At 40.0% G+C, this 27,880-nt stretch overlaps 1 protein-coding gene across 2 annotated transcripts; it reads left to right on the forward strand.

The window, feature by feature from the left end:
- The first annotated feature begins 4,145 nt into the window (after positions 1-4,145).
- ylpm1 (YLP motif containing 1) lies at positions 4,146-27,835 on the forward strand. Of its 2 annotated transcripts, XM_038727805.1 has the most exons (22): positions 4,146-5,019; positions 6,108-6,332; positions 8,821-9,009; positions 9,258-9,769; positions 10,005-12,860; positions 13,092-13,215; positions 13,434-13,575; positions 13,673-13,762; positions 13,861-14,038; positions 14,149-14,172; positions 14,284-14,489; positions 14,689-14,843; positions 14,930-14,992; positions 15,143-15,262; positions 15,374-15,550; positions 15,640-15,723; positions 15,830-15,913; positions 15,998-16,072; positions 25,755-25,806; positions 26,437-26,558; positions 26,790-26,975; positions 27,520-27,835. In XM_038727805.1, exons 1-21 carry the CDS (start codon positions 4,471-4,473, stop codon positions 26,934-26,936), a joined length of 6,174 nt encoding a protein of 2,057 aa, XP_038583733.1. In that variant the 5' UTR covers positions 4,146-4,470; the 3' UTR covers positions 26,937-26,975; positions 27,520-27,835. The 2 variants fall into 2 exon arrangements, with proteins under 2 accessions (XP_038583733.1, XP_038583734.1); XM_038727806.1 differs by lacking the exon at positions 14,149-14,172.
- The last annotated feature ends 45 nt before the right edge of the window (positions 27,836-27,880 follow it).

A 27,880-nucleotide genomic window follows, 5' to 3' on the forward strand; every position in this document is an offset into this window, starting at 1 on the left:
ATATTCATCAAAATTATAAAGAAACACTTCCAATGGTATTGTTATTAATGAACGGTATAACAATCAGTCCCCTTTCATCCAAAAAGCATCAGGCATTAATCCCCAGTATCAGTATTATTGTACACTGTGGGGCTATCCTGCCATCCTATACAGCGTGGCTGCCCTAAGCTGTATCATGAATTCCCTGTGCAGTGTATTGTTCTAAGACAGAACTGTATCACATTGTGCCCGTCATGCTGTTTTAGAGGGGAGAGAGCTTCCTCTATGGGATTTCTCCCAGCCCTATCCCCTGATAATGTATCTCTCCCTAAAGGCTAGGCCTCCGTGACCTTGTCTTATTCATTGAGGGCGTCTTAAGCGAAAGAACTGAATCCTGAATGGGCCATTTCCCCTCTTTTAACACCCCTTTAATGTCATCAATGAAATATGAAGTCATTAGGCGATATTAAAACACTGCTGACAAACTAATTAACGGGAGACATTAAACAGGACGGGCTTGATTAATCCGCTTTAACGATTCTTTTTAAGTGGTTCTGGTCAAAATTAATACAGATTTACTGGTGATCTTAAGAAAAAAATACTCTTATGTGTATCAGACCTCAAGGGCAACCTAAAGTCACTGGTCTTTTGCCTCCCACTGCTCTCTCTGTTGCTAAACAGATTCTCAACTCACACAGTTGGTCCCTGAGTGACAACAAACTACTGTAGGTTGTTTGGACACACATGCTGTAAGTCTACCCAAAAATATTTTTCAGGCTATTTTAATTTATTGTTTCATAAGGAGACTACTCAGAATAGTTACAAATATTATTGTTGTTTATTTAAATAATATTAAATCAATTAGCAGCCTGAAAGATATCCATGTCCATTAAATGTTTTTGGATCTGAAAATGAGTATGACTTAATAACTTTTACTGTTTATTATTATCATGATTAATAGACATAGACCGTAAGTGTTTAAATAAAAATATATTATATATTTTTTTTTTTTTTTTTTTGGTGGTTCTTTGTTGTGTAGAAATGTCTTTGTAAATGTCTCCCTCTTGTGGTAAAAACGATCCAGGGTCAACTGCTCAGCATCAAACATTTGTTGTGGGCAGCTGTGAACATACCAGAGTAGTTAGAAATCACCTCTGACCAGGGGTGATTCTAGGATCAGACCTTTAGGGGCGCTCAGCCCCTAATGAGAATGTAGCATGCACATAATGCCTTGCAAAAGTGTTCACTAATTGGTGGAGAGTATAAGTAGGCCTTCTAGAGAGGAGCTGGTGCAGAGTGGAGCAGGTCAGTTAAGGTCACTTTGTGATGAAAAGTGGTGGGGACATAAGGGCTCAGATAAGGGGCGTGATGATACATTTGAGATTTGAGCCATGATGCACGAGAACAAGAGCACTATTTAGATTAAATATTTGATTGTGTGCGGTCGTCCTCCCCCAGAAGATTTTGAGCATTAAACTCGGTGAATGCTCCGTATTTGTATAGTGTCTTTCTAGTCTTTTCAACCACTCAACACTACATCACATTCACCATTTGCACACATTCATACACTGGTGGAACAGCGTCCCCCTGTAAATGACCATCAGTGGACCATTTAGTGTCAGACAGCAGTATGGAGCTGCAGGCTCAGAGGAGGGAGGGTGTTAAAAGTGTTTCCTAATTTAAGTGTTCAGTCATGTGTTTTCAGTTAAAGTTCAGCTAAAGTAGTAAAAATCTTTATTTTGGTTGCACAAAATCTGTGCAGTATTATTTCTATTAGTAGGCTATAATATTCTAACATTAAATTAAAACTAATTTCATAGCTAGGCCTACTGTTAGTAGTGTTGGGCAGGAACTGTAATAATATTACTTTTCTCATTTTACATTTACTAATTTTACCAGCAATTAGAAGTGTAACAGATTACTATTTCCAAGACAGTAATATTATTACAGTTACTAATCCAAGTAAGGCTTACTGAGTAACTGAAAGCACCATCCTTAGTTTTGTCCGGTTTTTATATAAATATGCTGTAGTGCCAAATGACGCTAACAACACTGGAACCGGATGTGCACGGAATGTAGCTGCTGACAAGCTGGAGTGACGATAAACCAACATTGTAATCCCAGAAAATAAAGTAAAAAGCTAATTTAATAAAAGCAGTTTACTCCGAGCTCCTCCAGCAAAAGGCGTAGTTGTCAGAGCATAATCCAGTCCGACCATGGGTGTTTATTTGTCCAAAAGCTGGAGCGCTGCTCCCTGCTCCTCTAGCCCAAGTTTAGCAGCTCTTAGCTGGCCTGCAGATTTTCAATTGCCCGCTCTGCCTGGCCCTCTCCACACAACGCTCTGAAGCCGTCGTTGGCATACAGACAATGTCAATATTTGATAGGCTATCACGACTCAGTATCATGCAAATTTCTGGCTTGAGTTGAAAATATTCAACTCACCTGAATTCCTTCGCGTTGCCTTCGCGTTGCCTTCGCGTCGCCGGCACCGCCCCCTTTGCGTCGCCAGGAAATCGTGGCTCTACGCGTCTTTGCATTGACTTTGTATGTAAACTCAAAGCCCTGACCGCACCAGTACTGGGCGGCAGGTCAGCTGCACTAGACCTGATGTTATTCAAGTCAGTTGTTAGTATAAGATTACAATAGGCCTATTACTTACATAATCTCAGCATATTCAATACATTTTTATATACTGTATGTTTTACCACTAGTTTAGGCTTATTATGAATATTATATTCCAGGTACAAGAGTTGGGAAGTAACTATTTACATGTAATTTAGTTACGTAATTGAATTACAAATTAACTAGTAGGCTGTGTTACAGTTAGGCCTACTGTGGAAAATGTGTATTTAAATCACTGTTACTTATGAAAATGTTCATGATAACACTGGGGGTTAAATCTGAATATTTTCTGTAAAAAGCTTGGCTATATGTTGTACAATATTAATTTTGTTGCTTTACATGTTTTTCATGTGTCCAATGTCTTTCTTTGTCAGTTCCAGTTGTTTGATTGGTTCTCTAATTAATAAATCTCTAAATGATTATGCACCTATTTCTTCTGCTGCAGCTAGCTGGGTCCTGCCTCATCTTTGCCTGCCACATCAACTTCCACCAAGGAAGCGGCCAGTTAATTTGGCGCATTCAGCTGCCTCTTGTGTCGACATCTTTTTCTTCTTAATTCTTGTTTTTTCGGCACCACACCTTTCTTATTCCTCTTTCTTTATTTTCGCCATATTTACCGTCTCAGTTGTCCTTATCACACAACTCTGGGCTGTCATCAGAACCGACAAAACGTGGCAAACCGGTGCAAAAGGTTTTGATTAAACTCGCCCCAGATGAAACTCCTTCGATCGGCGCCGTTGAGCCAATCATAACTTTTAGCAAAAACTAGGATCCGCTGCTCGTATCCCCCTCATTATTGAAAGTGTTGGTTTGGCCCAGACTGACAGGCACCCAAACAGCGTTCGCTGAGCTGACTGGTTCCCTTCCATTAGAAACTGAAAAATGTCAGTATTTAGGGACATAAAACCTGTTCAATGTAAGAAAAGCCATATGAAACTGTAGGCTAATTGCTTGTTCCTTCTCTTTCTTCTTCAAAATTTAACATTAGAGGACAAAAAAATAATTTTCAGAAAATAATAATAAATTATTGTATTACTTTTAGGGGTGCTTAGATGAAATTAAAAAGTGTCTAAAATCACCCTGAAAATCACCAACATCACTTCCTTATTTGACTTATTACTTTATAGGACAACAATCAACCTTTGGCATTATGTAGAGGACACAAGGATCAAAAGGTGCTACAAGTACATCTACTACTAGGCTGATGATAACAATAATGATGAAAAGAAGAGTAATATGTGTGTCCTCAAAAGTTTTTCCCCCAAACGTTAATCAAATTTTAAAAAATAAATAAATAAATGAATTAAAAGCAGATTAAGTTTTCTCAAAAATGCAGTTCTAAATTAGGTATATAGTCTGTTTAATGTAGTTTTAGAGAGTTTATCAAAAATGGGTATTCTTTTCAAATAACGGTATTTGTAAACAAACGTTTTTCTTTATAACATGTATTTGTATATTTAATAAATCCATAGATTGAACAAAACATCGAGATCATACACTGGTGACTCTGTGGGCTTCCGGAAGTTGTCGCCTGAAGATGTGTTGTGTTTCCGTCATCAGTGTGTGTCTTGCACTGTAGCATTAGCTGTTCAACATCGACGTTTCTAAGCGTTTTTGAAACAAATTTTCAGGAGGCTAAAAGTGCACAATAGTTAATTTAACGGGTAACCGTTCTTACTACAGATGTGGTATTTATATTGTTTGTTTAATGCGGTCTGGCCCAGTCGGGAAATGAAAATGTAACGTTTGCTATCGATTTCTGGTCGGTGAGTTAGGTCAGCGTTAAGTTAGCTGTTAGCTTTTTTAGCCACTCAGGCCCGACTGTATGTGAGCACAAAGGCCGTGTACATCGCCTCGCTTTTTTAAACAATGTATCCCTCCTGGGGAAATTTTGGTGGACCCCAGCCGCCAAACTATGGAGGTTCTGGGCCCCGTAACGTTAAGCAGCCTGGTGGAGGCCACCCCGCCCCGGCAGTGGGGTTCGGCGGCTTCGAGGCCCCAACCAGCGGCTCGCTGTTCTCCAGCCTGCAGCAGCAGCACCTCCAACAGATGCAGCAGCTGCAGATGCTGCACCAGAAACAGCTCCAGTCTGTGTTACAACATGGTAACAGTGCTAATACGTACGCAGGTGGACATACAGGGCCATCGTGGCATTTAGAAGGATCAGGACATTCAGACAGTGGTGTTGGAGCTCAGTCCTACTATAACGTCAAACAAGACGAGACTCCTGCTCCGCAGGTTCACCCACAGCCTCCTCCGCCTCCACCTCAGCAGCAACCCAACGAGCCCCAACCGGTTCCTCCCCCTCCAGAGCCCCCGTCGTTAAAGCTACCGGAGAACAACGGTGCTCCCAAACCCAAAGAGGCCAACAAGAAACAATCATCCACGACAGAAGACGACAAATCCTTACCTTTGCAGGTAATGTCTTGTATCTGTCCAGTCAGTCATGCTCAGTTAGTCATACTCAGCAGCTGTTATATGGAATAAGTTAAGCGACCCAAAGTATTGAAGGAAATTGATGGAGTGTCTGAGTTCAAAACCCCTGTAAATAATTGGTGTATAGTATTTAGTGGTTTTGAATGTATGTGCTTTCATCTTTGTCATTTGTTCCCCCTTCCATCGAGGATTACAATGGATATAAGCATACAAGCTGTTTTATGTTATCCTTTACAATTTAAAATTGTACACGGAGTCCATATTCTGTATTTTCTTTTTGTCAAATAAAATCAATCAATCAAGAAACGATACAATCCAGTCTAAAATCTGGGATGTTATACATATGTACAGCGTGAGTCTTTGTTATTATTTATGTAATGGATTATTACTTTGTAATATATTTCAGCTTTTTTACCTATTTGTGTTTAGACTTAATACAGCATAGAACATCAATACATAAGGAACAAGCTACTCTAATTAATCAGAGAAAATATAAATTTAATTCAGAAGTATAGCCCGGTACTGTACATGAGTAATGTAAATGAAATGTGCAATGTTAAGCATGTTACTAGTATTTGTGCTTGAAGTGAATTTTGCATCAATTGGGTTTAATATGTTTTTATGTTTTCAGAAAAGTGAAATATGAGCTGTTTAAGATTTATTTATTACTGTGTCATTTTAAGGTATACTCTGATTATTCAAATTATTATTATTATTATTATTTAAATTGATTTAGTAAAGTTTTGTTTCAGGCCATTGGCTTAAAGTTGAAAAATGTAATCCTATTGCAGTTATCACACTGAGCAAGGAATTGGCAGGTGATACCAGGAAGGAATGATTCCACAAACAATTACTGCATTTAAAAATGAATGGATATTTCTTAGTATAATAAACAAGTTTCAGCATGTGTCCTATTTCAGGGTTTGTAAAGACTATGCGTCAAAATGTTTGTTTTACTAATGAATCTTCTCTGTAAGTTACTGACCTAAGTCTGTGAATGATGTAAATAAAGAGAACAAGGTTCCTGGTGTGCTTTGTCTGACAGATGTCCTTGTAATTGCTTCACCCAGGAACAACAGCAACTTTGGTACAAACAACATCTTCAAAATCTACAGAAGTTAAAGCAAGAGAGAGCCAAACAGAACCAGAAAGATGGTGATGGTCCTGTGCCTCCACCACCCGTGGGACAAGGGGTTCCCCCTCCTCCTCCATCAGAACCACCAAAAGGGGCACCTCCTCCGCCCCCTCCAAAAGAGGAGCCCCCAGCGCCACCTCCACCTCCCGAGGAGGGAAGGGTAGGTATTCCTGAAATGCTAGTGGTGTTTATGTAAGAATTCAAACTCAAAGATTTTAAAATTGTTGGAACACTAAGAATACATTACCCTACTTATAGTAGGTTGTTTCTTATTTCACCATTTTAATTCTACACTGCTCAAAAAAATAACACTTAATCATCACAGTGCAAGATCAAATCAGTTAAACTTCAGTGATATCAATCTGTCCATTTGGGAAGCATAAGCGATTGTGAATCATTGTCACCTGTTTTGGTGCAAATGAACGTGACAACAGGTGCACTGGAGAGGCAACACCAAGACAACCTCCAAAAAAGGAATGGTTTTGAAGGTGGTGGCCACAGAAAATTACGCTCTCATTATCCTTCCAGACTGATTGTTCTCATGAGGGCGTCTTCTTGTGGGATATGTGCTCACAAACCAGCACCGTGCAGCTCGATTGGCATTCACCAAAGAACACCAGAATTGGCAGGTTAGCCATTGGCGCTGCGTTCTCTTCGGCTTGACCGGCTTGACAGCGTTGAGTGTTCCCGTGCTCGCATTGTGTGAGTGAAAATCATTAGTTGCGCATTGATATTAATGATCGTGTGAAATTTTAGTAGCCGCAGTCATTAATTCAGCAGTGGGGGAGCACTGAATATAGGGAGAACATGTCTCTGTTATGGTTCACGTGTTGTATTACATGTAACAGTGTTTTTCATATTGGCGGATATTCACTCCGCATTTGCTGCAGGATCTCTGTATGAAAGCAGCTATTGTCTTTGTGAAAGAGAGAGGAAGCAAGCAAGCAAGAGGAGGGGCTGAGCGAATCTCTGCACTGTACGCAACTCAACAATGTAATATGAGTTTACCATTTTAAATAGTAAAAAAAAAATCAATATGTGGAGGTCAGCGTTGATATTGTGGCAGGCCGCTACAAATAAATCAATGTATGGGGAGCACTGCAAGTCATTTCTACCTCCTTGGTCGGATCTTTACAAATACTTTGCTTTAAAAGTACCAAGTGGTCACACAGTGGGAAAAAAAAGAAATCCTGTGTAGACAAAAAAGGTGCAACGATCTTTTTATATTCGCATTGTAGCACTGAGTTGTAATCGAATCGTGAGGTGTAGGTCTGCAGCTAACGATGATTGTAGTATTTGAAGCTTCGATAGATTATTTCAACGATTCATCGATGCGTCGTTTAAGAAGTACTTTTGCGTTGTGTTTTACCTCATCTTCGGTATGATTTTGAATCCAGCTGATGGTTGGTGATTTTAGTTTCCATTGACTGTTGTTACATCAAAATATTCTCATACAATACAAGAATCATGCAATGTACAGTAAAGTCATCTAACATAATGAGAAGAGAACATCTCTCTCACTCTATCATCGTGTGTTACTCTGCAGAGCGTGTACAATTGTTGGTAGACCACACAGAAGGAGTGGAGCGAGACAAGATTGTCCACTAGTTAATCAAATATAATATATAAATAAATAAAATATCGTTCTCTTGGATGAAACAAAAGCTAAAATGTGTCAGCAATTATACTTTGGCAGCCATTAATACCTGGCCCAAGTAAAGAAACACTTGCTGTAGCTTTTAAGTTGTGGCCTGGAGTTAATTTTTTCTGTTTGACTATAACTCACAACACTGTAACATTAGAACATTAAATCAATGCTATAATATGTGTTGTATAATTAATATCTATAGTGATTACTGTTTTCCTGTATATTTTAAAACTGAACAATGCTGCAGTAAAGGCAAATTATTTGCAAGTGCTTTTGTAAGTTCAGTATATGGCGGCATTTAAGAACGCTAGATAGAGATATTAGATATCATATTAGATATTAGATTATTAATAGATCTAAACATTGTTTATATTGTTTGCATGAATTTACAGAGAGAAAATGTAGGAAAATCACCTACATTTACAGAAACCGTAAGTCCCACCGCCCTCTCTCACATCATCACAATGTCCATAGATATTTAACCCCAGGTTTTGATGATTGCCATGTCATGAATGTGTGAAATTCACGGGACGAGCACATTCATTCATCTTTCCCCCAGTAATGGTGATAATGATTGTTATATGATAATGATTTCTGGAATCTGGAACAACTCGTTTTGACAACTTGCTTTGCTGATTGTAAATACATTCATCTAGAATGTTTTTTTCAAAATAAGCCAACATGTTAGAATGCATCAGTGTCTGATGAATATATTTGATCATACCACCATTTTGTGCCAGCTTTCTGTGCCTGACAGTTTGGGATATTTGGTGCAATGGAAACAATGTGAACAGTACTCAAAAATATTGAGATTTTGATACCCAGGCCTGTTTGACCAAAGTTACACATTGAATGTTTGTGTAATATGTTCTCAGTAGTGCCTTCCTTCCATCTAAAAAAAAAAGTCTCATCCCTTCCATTACAAACTACCCTCAGTTATTTCAAAAATATTATTTGTGAGTTATGCTTTGTTACAATCTTGCCTTGTTTATTTTCAAAGCCCGAGGTCCCACAAGACCCAGAGGAGGCTGCCCGCCTCCAGCAGTTACAGGCTGCAGCAGCGCAGTGGCAACAAGTACAGCAGCAGAGAGCAGGCTTACAATACCAGGCTCTCATGCAACAACATGAAAAGCTTCAGCAGATCCTGGAACAGTACCAACAGCTAATTCAGCAACCTGCAAACCTACAGGTAGGTAAATGGGGATTTTTTTGACAGCTACTATGTAGTTGGCTGTTTCCCCTGCTCTTACATTGACCTGTACAGAAAACAACATATTCAAAGAAAGCATAGTATGTATAGTGGAACCAAAGAGGTTATAACTTAGACCTGTAAACCCATCAGCATCTTGGGAGGCCCATACATTTTCATTTTTTCAAATAATGTCTCACTTCAACTAAAAATAAAAGGCATATTTCCCTCAATGTCTTTTGTTGCAGTCAATGTCTGCTGAAATGCAGCTGAGGCACTATGAAATGCAACAGCAGCAGTTCAACCCTTTGTTCCAAGATTGGGATCGCTCCTTCGTCCTGTGGCATGAGCAGTTCCAGACCTATCCCCACAAAGACCAACTGCAGGACTATGAGCACCAATGGAAGCAGTGGCAAGAGCAGATGAATGCTACCAATGCCCACCTTCAAGAAAGGGTGGCCACTCTCACTGCCATGGTACCATTCGCGTCAAGCCAGTATGGTAGTGGGATGGTGGGACAGTATGGTCAATACCCTGGACAAGACCTTCAAATGCAGCAGCAGTCAGTGAAACCGGGTATGCAGCATTCCCCAGTTGCTGTTGGTCCCAGATCTCAAGGCCCACAGACTGCTGGCTTTGGGCCACATTCAGAATCTCCTGCTGGGACCCCGGTGAGAGGAGGTAGCCCTGCTGGCATAGTCAGACCCCCAGGTCCCCCCACCGTTCAGCCACCAAGCTTCAACAGCATTAGGGGTCCACGGTCAGTAGTGAATCTTTCATTCTACTGGGATTTGTCTTTCATTTTTTGAAGAATGGGTTTTCAAAAGAAAAACGTTTCAAAAAATCAGTTTGGAGTATTTGAATTTAGGCAGGCTAAATTGGATTATAGTACCTTGTGCTTAAAATGAATATGTATTGTTTTATATTGCTAGGCAATCACTGAGAGTCTGTAATAGAAAGCTTATGTTAATGAAAATGTTTTCTTATAATTTCAGTCCTACTGGTCCTAGTGGAAACAACTCTAGATTTGACCAACCACCGCAGCGTTTTGATGGTCCCCCGAGGTTTGACCAACCACAGCAGCGCTTTGATGGTCCCCCGAGGTTCGACCAACCACAGCAGCGCTTTGATGGTCCCCCGAGGTTCGACCAACCAAAGCAGCGCTTTGATGGTCCCCCGAGGTTCGACCAACCACAGCAGCGCTTTGATGGTCCCCCAAGGTTCGACCAACCACAGCAGCGTTTTGATGGTCCTCCAAGGTTCAACCAACCACAGCAGCGCTTTGAAGGCCCCCCAAGGTTCGACCAACCACAGCAGCGCTTTGATGCCCCCCCTCGATTTGACCAACCAAGGCACCGTTTTGACGGTCCGCCCAGATGTGACCAACCACGGCAGCGCTTTGATGCCCCCCCTAGATTTGACCAACCTCGATTTGGGCAGCAGCCTAGGTTTGAACAGCCCCCAAGGCACACAGGCCCCCCACCACGTTTTGAACGCCCACCTGTGCCCCAGCAAATACAACAGCAACGTCTCCAACCTAAGTCAGAACCAGCCAATAAACAACCTGCCAGTTTGGATTCCAAAACTCCAGGAAAATCAGCTGAGCAGCTAAAGTCTGAAAAAGACAAAAGTGAATCTGAACCAGATAAACCTAAAGCCAATCCTGAAGACATGGCAGATGACAACATGCTTGGAAATGAGGGTTTTTTTGTCCAGAATGAACCCATTCCTCAGACATTACAAACAAACACAAAGCCAGAGGAACCTGATGGCGATAATGCTTCGAACAGTAGTGAAAAACCCAAACCTGTTAACAGTAAACCTTCTGTAACTGCTCCTTCTACTGTAGCAACAAAGAATACTGCTACACAAAATCCCCTCAAACCAGATGGACCACTCACAAACAACAAACCGCCTCTGGTTCCAACATCTGCTGCTATCAAACAGGAGCCACAAGCCTCTGGCCAAATGCAGTCAAGACCAGATCCTCCAAGGCCTCTCCCTGTTAGGGGACGAGGCCAGCCCCCGTTACCTGTCCAAGTGCACGGACGAGGGCGTGGCCAGAGGGGCTCTGGAGAGTTCAGTGGACCAAACACTGTACCGCTTGGGGAGAAGATGGGAGAAATGTCTTATGACTACATGCCACCTGAAGAGGACTTGGGAATATCAGAAGAGCAGGAAGACTATAACTGGCGAGATTCTACATATGAGGAGTGTGGTGGTGAGGATTTGGAGGTGCCCCCTGAAGAAATGTGGATGCCAGAGGAACTTCACTTCTCAACAGAGGAAGAGTATTATGAAGAGCCAATAGGAGGGCCTGCAATGGGGAGAGGAGGGCCTGCAATGGGGAGAGGAGGGCCTGCAATGATGAGAGGAGGGCCTGCAATGGGGAGAGGAGGGCCTGCAATGATGAGAGGAGGGCCTGCAATGGGGAGAGGAGGGCCTGCAATGATGAGAGGAGGGCCTGCAATGATGAGAGGAGGGCCTGCAATGATGAGAGGAGGGCCTGCAATGATGAGAGGGGGACCATTTATGGGGAGAGGAGGTCCACCTATGGGGAGAGGGGGACCACCTTTGGGTAGAGGCGGTCCCCCTATGGGGAGAGGCGGACCCCCTATGGGGAGAGGAGGACCCCCTATGGGAAGAGGAGGACCAGCCATGGGAAGAGGAGGACCAGCCATGGGAAGTGGAGAGCCAGTCGACATGCATTGGGAGGAACCTGAGTCGGCAGAGTATTCAGAGGAAGGGGACCCTTACTGGGGAGAAAGGAGACCTCCAATGAGAGGCATGAGACCCCCGTTTCCACCTGGTCGGGGTCGTCCCCCACGTGGTCATCCTGGTTTCATGCACCAAGGAAGAGGACGGCCCTCTCACCCAGCACACGGGCCAATGGACCATGAGCCATTAGGCCACGAAATAGACAATGATGATACTGAATTGAATCCAGCAAGTCACCCCATGTACCATGAACATGACCCTCATAACCATCCGATGCATCCTGATGTAGGAAGAGGCAGGCGTCGTGTGCCACCACCATCTCACGAAATAATGGATCCTATGGAGGAACCATTGTACGATGAAGGAATGGAGAGCGAATTAGGGTGGCAACCGCCACATGGCAGAGGCCCTCCTCTGCCTCCACATGAGATAATAGATACGGGAGGAATGAGGAGGAGACCTGTAGGTCGAGGAATGGCTAGAGGTATGTGGCGGCCAGGTCAAACACATGAGGAATATGAAGAGGGATACAATGAGGGTTACGTCGAGGATTATGGTCACGGAGAATCTGGGTATCGCTGGCGGCCACCACGGGGCTTTCCTCCTGATGACTATCGGCATGAGGCCAAGTACTACGAGTCTGAATGGGACAGAGAGCGTGCTCCTCCTGAAAGGGACTATCCTCCCCGCATGCCACCACCAGAGCCCTACAGAGATGGCCACTGGCTAGAGGAAAGAGAACGAGAAAGAGGTCTCCCATATCCTTACGATGAGCATGATAGGGAAAGAGGAGAACTTAGAATCCGTGAATATAGGGATGAGCCACCGTACCGTCAGGAAGAGCCGCCACCACCATCACAACCTTCAGAATGGGATAGGTCTTCAAGACTTCCTCCACCACCAGAGAGAGGCTATCCTGCTGACTATGAGGATCGCAGAGCTTGCTATGAAGAGCACAGAGAAGACCCTCAGTTGGATCGACCTCCACCTTTACCTCCTGCACCTGTCACAAACTTGCCAGAGTGCTCAGTTGATCCGGCAACACAAGAAACAATCGGAGCAAATGTACTTGCTCTCTCCCAACGCCAGCATGAGATCATCCTGAAAGCAGCTCAAGAGCTTAAACTTATACGGTAATTTCTAGACTTTGATCATTGATATATACATTATATGCTAGGCTCACACAAATTATATCCTGATTTATCTATATTGGAAAAAAGCCATTCAGATTGCAGTGTTATGTGCCTAGGTTTTGAAATATTGACCACTGAGATTTTTGCCACCATCTAAAAACTCTAGTTGCAGCTCTGTGGCATTCTGCTTATATATTACTTACTTTACTTTATGGTCAAATTGATCTACAGGGAATTGCAGGAGGGGAAGACACCTGGTACTGAACCTCAGCCTGCACCAACTGACATCCTGCCTGAGCTTCCCGCTGGTCTTCTCGGTTTGGAGATCCCACCAGAAGTCAGGAATGCTCTGAAGGTAATTTATTTTCACGAACACTATTTTAGGCCCATCCGTAAGAGTGCATTGCTGTATGAATGACAGGATTATTAGTTATGTAAACTGATTCTAACCATGTCAGTCAAGTGTAAGGAACAGCATATAGAACCACTAGAGGACAAATTCAGTTTTAATCTTATTTTTACTTTGCCATGTTGTATTTAAATGTTATATCTTATCAAATCCGCCATCCTTAGGGCATGACTGCAGCTTCACATACAGCTGTAACTGAACCTGTGTCTTGGGATACCAAGTCTGCTGCCACAGATTACCAGCCATCTCTCACTGCTGCACCCCTTCCAGTGATTCCAAAGACTGTGGATTATGGGCATGGGCATGGTATGAGTGGCAAAAATGAACACACAAAATATTTTTAACAGATGGAACTGGTTAAGTTTCAGGAATTTGTTGGTGACATTAACACTCAATGTTTCAGAGCCTGGAGCAACCGTTGAGCGGATCTCTTATGGTGAGAGAATTGTGTTGAGGCCTGACCCACTGCCTTCAGACAGGGGCTATGAAAAAGGTGAGTTTCAATACTTGAAAGTCCACGTTTCTCTAGTCAAACAGGACTTGCTTTTGCAATTTTCTAACTGTTGTTCATGAACTATTTCATTCTCCTAGAACTTCTTGGTCCCAGAGATCCTTACAGAGACCCGTATTATGACAGACGATCAGACCCTTACATGGACCGCCGGGATTACAGTAGAGAGAGGGAATTATACAGAGAAAAACTTCCACCTGAATATGAAAGAGAACGATTTGAGAGGGAGCGCTATCCCCCAAGAGAAAGAGATGAGAGGTAACATGTTTTCTCCGTGGCTCTAACTCCCATTTTTCCAAACAATGGGGAAGTGCGCAGCTTTCGTACATATGTAATATTCTTTTCTATTTGTCTGTTTTTGATTCAAGCACACAGTCAGTGGTTGAAGAAAGGTACTATGTCACATTGTGTCATACATTGTGATTTTTCTTCAGTGTGTGCCAGTTTGTAACCTGAAATTTGGTTGACAAAATGAAAAGTAAATATGCCCCTCCTCTGTGTAGATCGCCACTGGCACCCTCTTTGCGTTCAGGATACCGGGAGAGAGACCGGGATCTTCGAGAAAGGGAGGGAAGTGACAGTCGTGATCGAGATGAACATTATGGAAGGCCTGGCTACGATAGACCTGGCTACGATAGACCTCCATACGAGCGCACTGGACTTGACCGCAGCGGGCCTGAACGTTACGGCCATAGCTCCTCACCTTACGGTATGTTCCGTTGTCATATAAGTCAGATGTGTTTGGTAGAATTTCACTGAAACTCTTTCTCAGTTACTAAAATGAGCTGTGTTGGTAGATGTTGACAGAGGATATGGTGGAAAACATCTACAACCAGTTAAGTAAATGTATAATAGGAAAAAATAATGCCATTTAGAGAAGTACTTGAATTGCAAATAATATCATGCAGTGGACAGAAGAAGTTACCCAGAGGACCGAGGGCCTCCCACTGCACCTTCCCTCCCTCCTCCACCTCAGCCACCACCGCGAGTTGAGAGGAAGCCAGAAATCAAGAATATCGACGATATCCTCAAACCACCTGGCAGATTGTCTCGGCCTGAAAGGGTACTAATTACTGTTGCAGTTTTTTTTTGATCTAACAGTATAACATTGTTAATATTGAGTACTCATTTAAGTGATATATTTAACAGATTGTTATCATAATGAGAGGACTTCCAGGAAGTGGAAAAAGTCATGTCGCAAAGCTCATTCGGGTGAGTTGAGTCATATCAGCAAATCTTAGTCTAATGTAACTATAATGTAATGCAACTGAGCGTTGACAACAATTTACAACAACAACAATACTTTTTGTAACAATGCAAATAGAAATATGAAAACTGCTTTTCAATCTTGCCGACATTAAGGATAAGGAAGTCGATTGTGGCGGTGCGCCTCCAAGAGTTCTTGTTTTGGACGACTATTTCATGACTGAGGTTGAGAAAGTTGAGAAAGACCCAGACACAGGGAGAAGGGTCAAAACCAAAGTGAGTCTAACATGAAACACAAGACAAAGTGGTGCTAAAATGTCACAATCAGTGAGCAGCATCAACTGGCAGGTGTATAAACAATAATAATACAAAAAATCTGTCTTGCAGGTTCTTGAGTACGAGTATGAGCCAGAGATGGAGGATACCTACCGGAGCAGCATGCTTAAAACATTTAAGAAAACTCTGGATGATGGCTTTTTCCCCTTCATCATTTTAGACACTGTCAATGACAAGGTTAAACATTTTGATCAGTTCTGGAGCGCAGCCAAAACGAAAGGCTTTGAGGTGAGTTGTATTCATTAATAGGTCTAAAAAAAATGTTTGTCCGATCGGCCCTGTGCTAAAGAGGTTTTGTTTTGTTTTTTTACTTTCAGGTATACCTGGCTGAAATCACTGCAGACACTCAGACTTGTTCGAAGAGAAATGTCCATGGGCGCACACTGAAGGACATAATGAAGGTCTGTAAGATCGGTTAGCTCTCTCAGATTGATTTGTGATAAGAAGAATGTTGACTAAAAATCATGCATATAGCATATACTTTTTAATAGAGCTATCTGTACACAGATGTCCAACAATTGGGAGCCTTCACCTCGTCATATGGTGCGCTTGGATGTCCGGTCCCTGCTTCAGGATGCTGCTATAGAGGAGGTGAGGTCTTCAACACTTGACTGTTCTCATGATATTAAAGTCCTTACCAGTTACCAAGCTAAACTAACATGTGCTTGTTATTAGGTTGAAATGGAAGACTTCAATCCCGATGACGAGCCCAAGGAACCCAAGCGAGAGGAGGAAGAAGAGGGTGATCTGGTAGGAAATGAAAAGCTTACATTTATAGCCACATAGTTTTCAGATTCATTTCCACTTTGTATTTCCATCTATCACATACGATTTGTCCAGTAATTTATGATTAGCCATTAGTCTTTTAATTATTTTGTTTTATTTACCAGGTGAGTTTTAAACAGATCAAATAAAATAGGTGAAATTCATGGAAAGTCATAGGTTAATTAAGAGCAGAACAGAGAAAATATAAGGGAGCAAGAGACAGACAAAATACCGTTGTGACTCAGTCCTAAAATATAGCTGCAACACTCCATTAACTAAAGGAACAGTTCCTGTTTTTTCACATTTTTTGAGCTTTTGCTCAGATTTAATTGTTTGACCGTTAAATTTGAAATAGTTTCTTCACATCAAGTTCAAACTTCATATGATTGCTTCTTAACTTTAGTCTGACTTTAGCTTTTAAAGCAGCTTCATTTAAAGCAAAATGATAAAATGTATTAAAAAATGAGGATTGAAAAAAATCTCATGGAAGTGTTGAAACATTTAATCTGGTTTAAACATCTTGTTGGGCAAAACATGTTTATGCCTAATTAATTACTCTTTACAACTTATTATGAAATTACCACAAAGTTCAAAATTCTAATTTTTCTGCCAACTTAATTTTACAAATTTGAGGTAAATATTGCCTTTGATATGAAGGAAAATGTTTACAGTAGCATTTATAATCAGACACTACAATAATTACTTGTCCAGCTCTAACAATGTTGTACAACTACTCTGGTGAAATATGAGCAAACCATAGAAAAGTAAAATGTTTTATTTATTTTTATGTTATTTATTTAAGTTGCATCATCCTTTATAGCTGTACCACTTACTGCTTATACTAGGGCCACACTGCCTACCTCTACCTGTGACTCTCCAAATGAACTGTGGGCTGCCCTAACCTGTTAGCATTGGCGCTTAAATGAAACGCAAGGGTTGTAGCGACGCTGCTGACAAAGGCTGTGTGGGATCAGACTTTTGAAAGTTTGAAAATGTAAATGTTTTCTACGGTACCACCGGTAGAGGGATTGTCCCCACATGGAGTATACAAAACTTGGTACCAAACTGGACTGCTTGGCAAAATGTCATGAATTTGTGATTATGAAAGTCATTTTCAAAAGAAGAAGGCAAGAAGTAAGCAGCAGAAACCCAGCAGAAACAATAGGCCACTGGCCGTGGGTGCACAGTTAATAATGCCTAATAATGAAACACCTAACAACAAATATGCTTCACCTTACAGTGGCTATAATTACAAAAAAAATGTCAAAAAAAGATGACAATGGAAACAATGTGAATGAGTTGCTCATTTTGATGAACCTACAGAGAATTATCACCCAAATATGTTGCTCCCCTCGGCTTCATGGAGCTTTGTACCCGCAACGTTTTTGGTTCCTTCTTACTGCTCTCGTGTCCCAAGAAATGTTTCTTACAGTTTTTTCTATGCAGAGGGCACAGAGATTATTGAAGCAGTCTTGTTAATTAAGCTGTAGTCATTATTGTTAGAAATGACTCTTGATACCCTAGGTATGGGCTATCAAATGTAAATGCAGATTAAATGCATTGATAGTAGGAATGGTTTCCCTGCATTTTGTTATAAAATACATGCCTATCTGCCACTCAGTTACAGTGGACTGTTACTCCTCTAAAAACAATATAACAGACTGCTGCATACTTTAAAAATATCTTTATACAAAACTAAAGGTAAAACTTCAACTGTTCCTTATATCCTTTCAACCATTTTTTAAAGCTTACTTATGTGTAGTTTAGAATGAACAACTAAGTATATGAAATATGTTCTATTTTCTTCCACATGAAAATACTATATATAATTTTATTACTATATGGTTAGTGTTTCATAGTAATTTAATACTGGTTGATAACCTCTAGAAAATGCTTTATGTTCAAAATAGTTTACAGTATTTTATTCTATTATTGAATGCATTTTATTTACTTATTAGCAATATAATACAAACACGAGATCCTGTCCCACTCTCTTAAAATTTGTGGTATTAAAGCTTTCAACAAGCTGCATGCACAGGAGAAAACAGCAATTTTCATAGCCTTTGTTCCTCACACAAAAATGCTATTCTATATATATATATATATATATAATAAAATCTTTTACATGCTTTTGTTCTTTCTAGTTTACATTAGTGGTAAGAAGTTTGAAAGACAAGAGATTCTTCCCATTAAGTTTGCAGCAGTGCCTCATAGCTTTGTAGACCATCCTTGATGGAAATCACATACTCGAAACTTCCCTCCTGGATGGTTGCCTCCTTGAGCCACCCTGACTTGTACAATTTGGTCTGTCATATTTAATTAGGGCTGCACGACTGTGGCCAAAATGATAATCACGATTATTTTGATCTATATTGAGATCACGATTATTCATTGATTTAAGGACAAAATATTTTTATTGCACTTTCAAATTTAAATAAACAGGCAATTGCCTTCACATCCATGTTGTGCTGCGTTTCTGCCAATGTAAATCTTTGCATCAAAATAAGACTGGTCCTTAAAATGCATCATCTCCTTGAAGCAAAATATAAATAACATTTTTACCTGGAAAGTCCACAGAGTCCGGGTGCTGCTGAGCCACGGTTTTGTTCCATCCTGTGCACAGCGTTAACTTCCACTAGAAGCGTCTCAGATGCTTTGCAGGAGCTGAGCACAGTGTTGGCTTGTTGTTATTTTGTCCTTTTTGTGCTTCTACCTATGGCTTCTACTCTGCTTACCAGCAAGGGCTCTCCGCAACCCGGTTTTGTTCGGTTGTCTGCAGGCTGCAAAAGGAGCATTTCAGAATAAGATGGTTTTGTCTGCTCGATTTTGCTGACATGTTAAAATTTTGTTGATTTGGTAATCAGTGCTTGCTTTTTGTGCTTCTTCTATAATTAAGTAGGCTATGTAAATAAATTGTTCTTTTTTGTCTGATTTAACTGTGTCTTTTGTTGATTTATGATCAAGATTATGCACAGTGTTTTATTTTGAAAATTGACCGGGTCTATGCCGATCTGTGTCTGACTTCCTGCCCAGTTCGATCTGCTCTGTGCAGCTTGACACGGCTTTCAGTCAAAAATAGACTTGTGTATTCTAGGGAGGCACCGACTCCCTAGAAGAAGCACTTCCGGTGTTCGGCCTAATAAGTCAAAAGACAAAAAAAGATGCAAAAATCGCCGTTTGCAGACACTGTTCTGCTGAATTGTCTCCTAGCACGTCCACACCATCTGTGGGTGACTTCTTAGAAAAGGCAACAAACGGTCTGACCCGCTTGTAAAAATGTGAATGTACAGGTATTCTTCACATTTTTTCATTATATTCGGTTTCAGCTTCGGCCAAGAATTTTTATTTCGGTGCATCCCTAGTGTATTCTTTGCGGAGTTGAGCCGAGAGCTGCATCTGGCACATTTCTGGGTCGCGCTGCGGCTGTGTCTGACGCACTCAAAAGCATAGACTAGAAGGGCCGTGACCAGCTCTGGCAGCCGCGGCGCAGCGCACACATGCAGACTCGTGGACTTTGCGGTCTACTCTGGACTGTAGCAGCAGGAGGGTGCACGCGCAGCTAAATCGGCCCCTTGGCTGTAAGTTTAGGAAGCGCTTGATTTGATATGTAGCAGACTTTTCCATAAGCGGAGCACACATTGTACACGGCGATATCGCCGTCTATCATGTTTATTTAATTGTGGGAAGCTAAAATCGTAATCAATATCCGATTAATTGTGCAGCCCTATGTTTAATATGTACCATATTATTTTTATGTCTGTCGAATTTCTTTAAACATGAGCAAATTTCATAAGCTGACTTTGACATGACTGTAGTGTATGTAAACACTTAAAATTTTGATATGTCATTTTAATCTGTTCTACTCCTAGAAAGTAGAACTAAGTGCACTCTTGTAGATATGTTCAATGGACACTCTGATATGTACATAAAGTTAAAAATGTCCGACTCATTAGCGGAACAGGACACACTGTTTACTCTTGATTATGCTTTGAAATATGTAATACTATGTTTGCAATTGTTACACCATTGAGTCACTGATTTAGCTGAGAAATACATCTTTGAGGATGGTCCTTCATTCATCAGATTAAAGGATGAAATATGCTTGGTGCAAAATTAAAATAGTGACCAAAATGGATCAAGATGTGTGCATTAAACTCAGTATTACCCACAAATGATAATGTTTCTGGGGCCTATAAATAAAAATGTAAAGCTGCTTTGATCAATCAGCCAGTTAAGACCTGCAGTTTCACACAGGGCATGTAGGTCATCTCCCAACGCTGCTTTTCATTTTAATTGTAGTAGCAGTCAAAGGCTGAAGTCCCATCCAGCCTCCACTTAAACCGAACTGTCTGAACTGCAAGTCTAAAACTGCTGCATTATGGCCTTGCATTTGAATCTCTGGGTGTAATTTCCATAAACAGATATCTGCATATGAATGCAGAATCTATAGGCAAGGGGCAAAATGACTGGTACGCGGGTGAGGAAGTCTTGGTCCGTAAATCTGTTATATAGTTATGCACCGGAAGCCCTTAAACATCGGCCGTGCCCAGAGGCTATATCGTCTGATGACAATATAGCCTCTGGGTTCAGAGAATGCACTGGGTGAGACTTTAAGACTGCCGGGTTTGGTTGCAGAAGCAGAAATATACAGACATTTTTAAATTGTAATAATTACAATAATATATCCAAAACCCTGATGAGGGTTTTCTAGCACCTCAGTGTTTAAATCCCTAATAATCACAGTGAACAATGGATGTAGCACAGAATGCAGAGGTCTCGTGGTCTGTTGTCAAGTGTCAAGAAAAAATCAACAAATGTTGATGTGATGTGTTAACTGCAAAACAAGAACTCAAACAGGGTCAGGCACCCTGTTAGTTTGATGGTTCCATTTGGGCTCATCACTGCCAGGAGTGTTAAAGCCTCTGACTCATAAATGGCTTTCTTCAAACCGAACAGATTTTAAATGTTAAAAGCGGTCGGATCATGCTGCTATTGCTCAAAAACTTAAACTTAACCTGTATTTGAAGCGCATGTAGGGAAGAGCTCCTAAAAGTTTTTGGGTTTTTTGGGTTTTTTTAAACACTTAAAGAGGTCATATTATGCTTTTCGGCCTTTTCCCTCTCCTTTATTGAATTATATACCTTTTTGTGCATGTAATAGGTTTGCAAACTGAAAAAGCCCAAAGTCCACCACAAAGGGAGTTCCCATCTCCCACAGAAAACACTGCCCTGAACTGCCTGAAAACAGCTCGTTTGAAACCCAGCCTTTTCTTACCTTTTCTTGTGACATCACAAGAAAATACATGCCATAATGCTCACCTAGCGGCTAGTACACGCCCTCGAAAACACCGGTGGAAAAACACACTGAGCTGCAGCACACAGTAACAAGACATCCGCCTGCTGCCTCTCCTCTCCCTTCCAAACATTAGCTACCCTCCAGGCAGTCAATAGACAAAAGTTGTTACTCTGATGTAGAGACAGAGCTCAGTTATAACTTTTATGAATGAAAGATACTTTTGTTACAGATTAATAACTCACCACTCTGAAACTCTTGCTCCAGTCTATGTTGCTAATCTGTTAAGGGGAACATATACAGCTGAACCGAAGCAGTGTTTACCGGCTTTTCACGACCCGCCCTACTCTGCTTCTGATTGGCTAGTAATCCTTAACAAGGAACTTCGCATGTGCAACGCCCAACAAAGATCTTGTAGAAGTGAGATGCATCACTCCCAAGCTAAAACAGAGCATTCAACACAGGGTGAAAAGAGGAGCTGCAGCAATGTGCAGTATGACAAAAAATATGGTGTTTTTTGAAAATTAAACCATGTAAACCTGTTCTGGTACAACCCCTGAATACAATCATGAACCTGAAAATGAGCATAATATGAACACTTTAAAAAAACACATTAATTGAAACAAGTTGCCATATGATGGTAATGGACTGTTTCAAATTGTATAAAAAGTTTTGATGATTTCTTTTGTTGTAAATCTATGTGATATTAGATAAACTATTGTAGTTGAAATAATGTTAAGAAGCATTTACAACAAAAGGAATTTACAGACATCAGACTGTCTGATGTCTGTACTGTAGTTTTTATCTCTTCCAGACCTGGTTTTGTGGCCCCTCAAAGGCTACACACACCTTTATGCAATTATATAAAATAGGAAAATAGAAAATAAATGTTTCTTGTGTGCAATGAGAAAAAAATGTATATTGAAGCTAAATAAAATCATATAAAGAACAGTTAGCTTTATTTTAACCTCTTCCACTCAACCCCTCCCCACCATAGACCCGGTTTTTGTCTTATTTGGGGTGGACAGGGAATCTTTAGGGGGAGATGGCAGGTCAACAGTATTTGACACATAGAAGTGGTATACATCTTCATTAATCTGTAATAAACATTTTGTTTTGGTTATTCACCTATTCAAATTATAGAGTTTATAAGGACTTGGAACTTTATGATTGAAGTATATGATGGCCATTCCCATGCTTTTGTCTCATAAGTAATCAATTTTTGGGTTGATTCCATTTGTTACACAGATTTGGTGCAAAAACTTTATTTTTTTAAATTATACTACTCAAAAGTCCCTCCAAATTACTATTTCAAGATGCCAAAGACCTTGAGGAAACCATAGAAAATGCTGTGATTTTGTATCAAAAACTTTTAGAGATTTCTATAAGAACTGCATTTTTCGGCAATTGGATGGCGAGCACTTGTGTTTTGGAAATTGTTTTGAAACCCCCTTATTGTCAGTTTACCTAGGAAAGCCATACGTCTTTGAATGTCCTAGATCTCTATTTTTTTCTTTTTACCTCCAATAGTCCTATTTATTCAATTCCAATACTGTTTAAGACCCCCAGTTTGCAGAAATATTCAAATGCATCATTTTTAGAATAGGTGAGGAAGAAAAAAGGCTTTTGCATGCAAAAACCTGTATGTTGTTGATTATATAGTTTTATATGATACAATCTTTGCTGAGCTGTAAAACCCACCTGCTACAGCCTCTGAAAGACAATGATGTTGGCAGTGGATGTAGGCGTCCTTGTGGAGTTTATCTATATGCTTGCTTTAAGCTAATATATATTAAAAACATCGAGCTAAATACCGTTCTTTAAAATATATGATACTTAAGGATATGTGTTGAATCATTAATTAGATAACTGTATTTAACAATGTACTAAAACTGTATTTTTTTAATGTTATTGTTGAAACAAAGTGGTGCTGGTGCTTCAGGTCTTATTCTGCTGTAGCACTGTTATTCCAAAATTAATATGCAGTATATTTTAGAAATTTTACCCCACATCACAGTTGGATGTGGTCCGATATTGTCTGTTGCGACCACATCTAACGGTGATGTAGTGTTGCACAGGAGAGCACCGTGAAGTGCTTTATTGCACAGTGTGTATATAAAGCTTACAGCAGTGGCTACCTGGCAATGCAAGCTGGATATCCAGCCTGAATGTAGTTTTATATTCTCAGTTAAAGCCTGTAGGGAGGCAATGGATTTTCTTTGTAATCTCTGTTGTCTTGCAAAGCAACTGGTTGCTTTCATTCTTAAGCTTTAATCATCAAGCTGATAAACCTGAGCAGATGCTGCTGGAAGTTGAATTTCCAGCAGTGTATCTTTATCATTAATCTCAAAGTCATTAGACTTCCTGTCAGTACTGAGTGGGCATGTACACACGGTGCTTGATTGATATCTCTGTGACTCGTGAATGTCCCCGTAAAGCTCCGCCCATCTCAAACCTGAGCAGAGGTCTAATCAGGAAGAATAATAGAAAACACCTTTTATGGGGGTTTTTAAGTGTTAGGTAAAATGTATATTTTGACTGATGTAGATAACACCTTAAAACTTAGAAAACCAAATAATAAACAGCACACCAAATGCATGTCAGAAATAAAATTAAAAAAAATTTAAATATATTTTAGAATACAAATCTCATGTGGAGTTAAATGAAAGTTTATAATAATAATAATAATAATCTTTATTTGTAGAGCACTTTTCAAAAACAAGTTACAAAGTGCTTTAACAAGTGTAAAGACAATAAATATATATAGTTATATACACTGCTCAAAAAAATAAAGGGAACACTAAAATAACACATCCTAGATCTGAATGAATGAAATAATCTCATTAAATACTCCTTTCTTTACATAGTTGAATGTGCTGACAACAATGCTACCACTAGAGTGAAAGCACCGCCATTATTATTTTTTTGAGCAGTGTATATTATTATACTCATTAGCTTGCACTTATCCTCTGTGGTCCCTTCCCACTTAAAACTTGGCCCTGTTGTTAGCTCAGGTAGCTTGATTTGATTGTTAAGTATTGGGCATTCACTTGGATTTTTCCATTTTTAAAAGGTAGTTAGCTCAAGTTCAAATCTGTGTGGGACCGTTCAAAGCAGGGTGCACCATTGTTTAACCCATCTGGGAGTAGATGTTTAGTTTCCAGTGTTCCTTTTTGTAGAGAGGCATGTTTAGCTTACTGTTGTATTAAGAAAGCTGTACTTAACAGAACATGTGTGCCATGGTGTCAAAAAGACTGTGTAGGGACACAAACCGTGTCAATAAAATATCAGAACTAATTTGACTTAAAACCAGCAAACATGATGTTAAATCATAACAATTTGACAGATATTGCAGCTGTAATCAGCTTTACACATTTTATTTCATTGCTCATTGTAGAGGCTCTCTAATCTGTCATCACTTGGAGTAAAGCTTTTGGCAGAGTTTCATTTTATGAATGAGCTTGAATTTGATAAAATCTACCTGTTTCCTTAAATTAACATCATCTCCGCTGGAAAAAAAAGGGTGCAATCTCTTCAAGTGAAGTATCTAACTAGTCATACTATCTAGGATAACTTTATTCAAGAATAAGAAACTATCCTGAAAGATTTAATTGCACTTATATTAAATATATAAGATTATATGGTTTTATATAAATTCCTATAAAAATACATATCTTGATTGCTGACATCTTACCTCTCAAAATGTCCATTGAGCTCCAATTAGGTATTAAGAGAAATGAATAAAGGTGTCAAAAGAATACAGTAGTGTCTTCTTAATTAGGAACTAGTGCAGATGCTGGACTGTCAGAAATCTTTGGTTAGCTCGCCAGCCAGATAGCATCAGTGTAATTTGAAAACTGGGGATTGGTCAGAGAGAAGTGACGCAATGAAAAGCTCTGATCCTGATTGTATAAAAGTTTGAGCAGCACTACTGCAGACTCGGACACAGGGGCATTGTTCTTTGTAATGTGAAATGTGTTGATCACACGATCGTTAGCGCACACAGGCAAACGTCATGATTGGAGTTTTACTTTTTTTGTTTTTAAGGAAAGCACTTTGTCACTGAAATTGTGTTCTCCAAAGCAGAGCACATCTGCTATCCACTATTTTTTTTAGCATGTAGCTAAGAACAAAGGTTTAGTCTGAATACATTAGTTTATCTCTACTTGCAAGAAATATCTGCATGCCAGTGTAACATTATATGTCTTAACTAGATAAGTCCTCATGTATTCTCATCCTTCAGTTTTCTCTGTTGTCTTTCAAGTATTGATAAACCAGTCTCCTCTCTTTTCAGCCAACCCCCGTTTTCCCTCTCCCTCTCTTATCCCTGTATCACCCTGTTGTTTAACCATTGCAGTGTTTCTTTATTATATAGGCCTACATTCCAAAAAGCAAATGGGAGATGGACACGTCTGAGGCTAAACTCGGTAGGTATTCCTTTTTATTAAGTCTTTATTATGACTGACTACTCCATCTTTTACCTCTGTACTATAGAGGCGCCTTCAACAGTACAGTGCATTTCATGTCCGGCTACTTTGATTTGATTCATGATATTTATGTCTTAAAGCTGTGCATCTTTTAATCTTATAATGTATGTGTTATGTATGTCATGACCATGCCTGTGAGGAGAAATGGATTCATCAATGAATAACAGTGATTTTTACTGCTGCCATGCTTTACCTTCTGTGCACACAGCATGAAAGATGCTTCTAATTCACCACAGTTAAACAAAGCCCACAGTGTGTTGAAATAAAGGGTGAATGTACTGATCAAGTTCTGCATAAAAGGCCTAAAAATGGGAAATGATATAGTTTTTTCCCCACCCAATATACATGTAAACATCCTGATCATTTCTATAAATCCCAAGCCAGGTGAATGAGGAGGGAAGTGAATAAGAAACAGCCCTCTCTCTGTGTTATTGTATGTGACTGTGAGGCAGAACATTGCTAAAACGGATCAGGCTGAATGACTCGCAGAATGTTAGTTGTTGAGTGATGAAGTTAAAGTTTTAGCAGGACGGCAGAGCTGACCTGGCCAGTAATCTTCCATTTATACAGACAAGTTGGACGGTCTGGGGAGCAGTGGAAAGAGGAAACGTGAAGACATGGCAGGCCTGGATGACTACCTTCAGCTGCCAGACGACTATGCCACACGCATGTCCGAACCAGGAAAGAAAAGGGTAAATAGACACGCTGTGCTACAGAGCTGCTGCTTTGGTCATCTACAAATGTGTTTGTTTGCCAAAGAGGCACAGAGAAAATACCGAATGTAAAAATCCAGTTTAAAAATATACCATTTTTGTATAATGTTAAGTGTTAAATAATGTAAGTGATTTACCTTAATTGATGTCCATTTATCCATTTCCTGGTCATAACACCAGCACCCTGGTTGCCGTCCTTGTTTTGTTAAGGTTCGATGGGCTGATCTTGAAGAGCAAAAGGACGCGGATCGAAAGCGCGCCATCGGCTTTGTGGTGGGTCAAACGGACTGGGAGAGAATAACGGATGAGAGTGGAAAGCTGGCGCAAAGAGCTCTCAACCGCACCAAGTATTTCTAAGAAGATAATCTTGTCCCCCCCCCCCCCCTTCATTTAAAGGTATGTATGTTACTCTTTTGCATAATGTTGTACAGTAATTCTATCTGTGTTTAGAAAATATAAAATGGTGATTAGTATCCAAATTCTAACATTTGACAAGGATATATTTGAGGCCCTTTTTATTACATGCCCTCTATTAAAAATGTACTTTATGGATCAATAGATGCAAGTGAATGGAAATTGTTAGTTCAGATGTATATGATAAAAACATTTGCAGAAACCTTTTAATCCACTGTTATGTCACCATGGATCATCAAGCCATTTGTTCAGAAAGACTTACACGTCTTACCTTTTATCAAGATTATGCGCAGTAAATACAATGCTATGATCAAATCAAATGTAACCTCACTAAGTTTGAGTGGATGCAAATATTTTATTCCACATAAAAGGATAGTTTTGTGTGGCTGAGTATACTTGAATTTACAAGACAATACTTTACACACTATGTAATTAACTATATATAAAAGGATAACATGATTGTAGCAGTAGCAGAATCAAATTGGTCTTTGGCAAAATTATCAGTGACTTCTTTTTGTTCCTACAGGTGTCCAGAATGTGAAAACACTGAAGCTTACCTTTTGGTGAAACATGACTCATCAAGGTGACATCACCAATAGTTATCAAATTCATAGTTATGTCATTGATAAGGATAAGTCCAGTTTTCTTTCTTATTTTTAAACAGACACTCTGGTTATTTGCCAATAAACTTGTAGTTTATGATTTTGTGCTGTTTCCTGTATCTAGTCATATTTTTTGCTGTTTTATACTCTTCATGCTTCCTGTACTGTACACATGTAGCACAATTTCTTGGTCCATGCATACTTGAAAAAACGACAATAAAAGTTTCACAAAATTACCAACTTGGGGAGTCTTTCTTTCATTGTCATTTGGGCTTCACCATTTTT

Source organism: Micropterus salmoides, unplaced genomic scaffold (assembly GCF_014851395.1).
Source record: "Micropterus salmoides isolate LMB-PRFRI ecotype aquatic unplaced genomic scaffold, ASM1485139v1 Ms_hic_scaffold_18, whole genome shotgun sequence".
Lineage (NCBI taxonomy): Eukaryota > Metazoa > Chordata > Actinopteri > Centrarchiformes > Centrarchidae > Micropterus > Micropterus salmoides.

Excerpts from the sequence above, each read along its gene's own strand:
- ylpm1 (XM_038727805.1), top strand. The coding sequence starts at position 4,471 with ATGTATCCCTCCTGGGGAAATTTTGGTGGACCCCAGCCGCCAAACTAT. Across the intron at positions 15,551-15,639 it reads CCAAAACGAAAGGCTTTGAG|GTATACCTGGCTGAAATCAC; the intron begins GTGAGTTGTATT and ends TTTTACTTTCAG. Across the intron at positions 16,073-25,754 it reads AGGAAGAAGAGGGTGATCTG|GCCTACATTCCAAAAAGCAA; the intron begins GTAGGAAATGAA and ends TTTATTATATAG.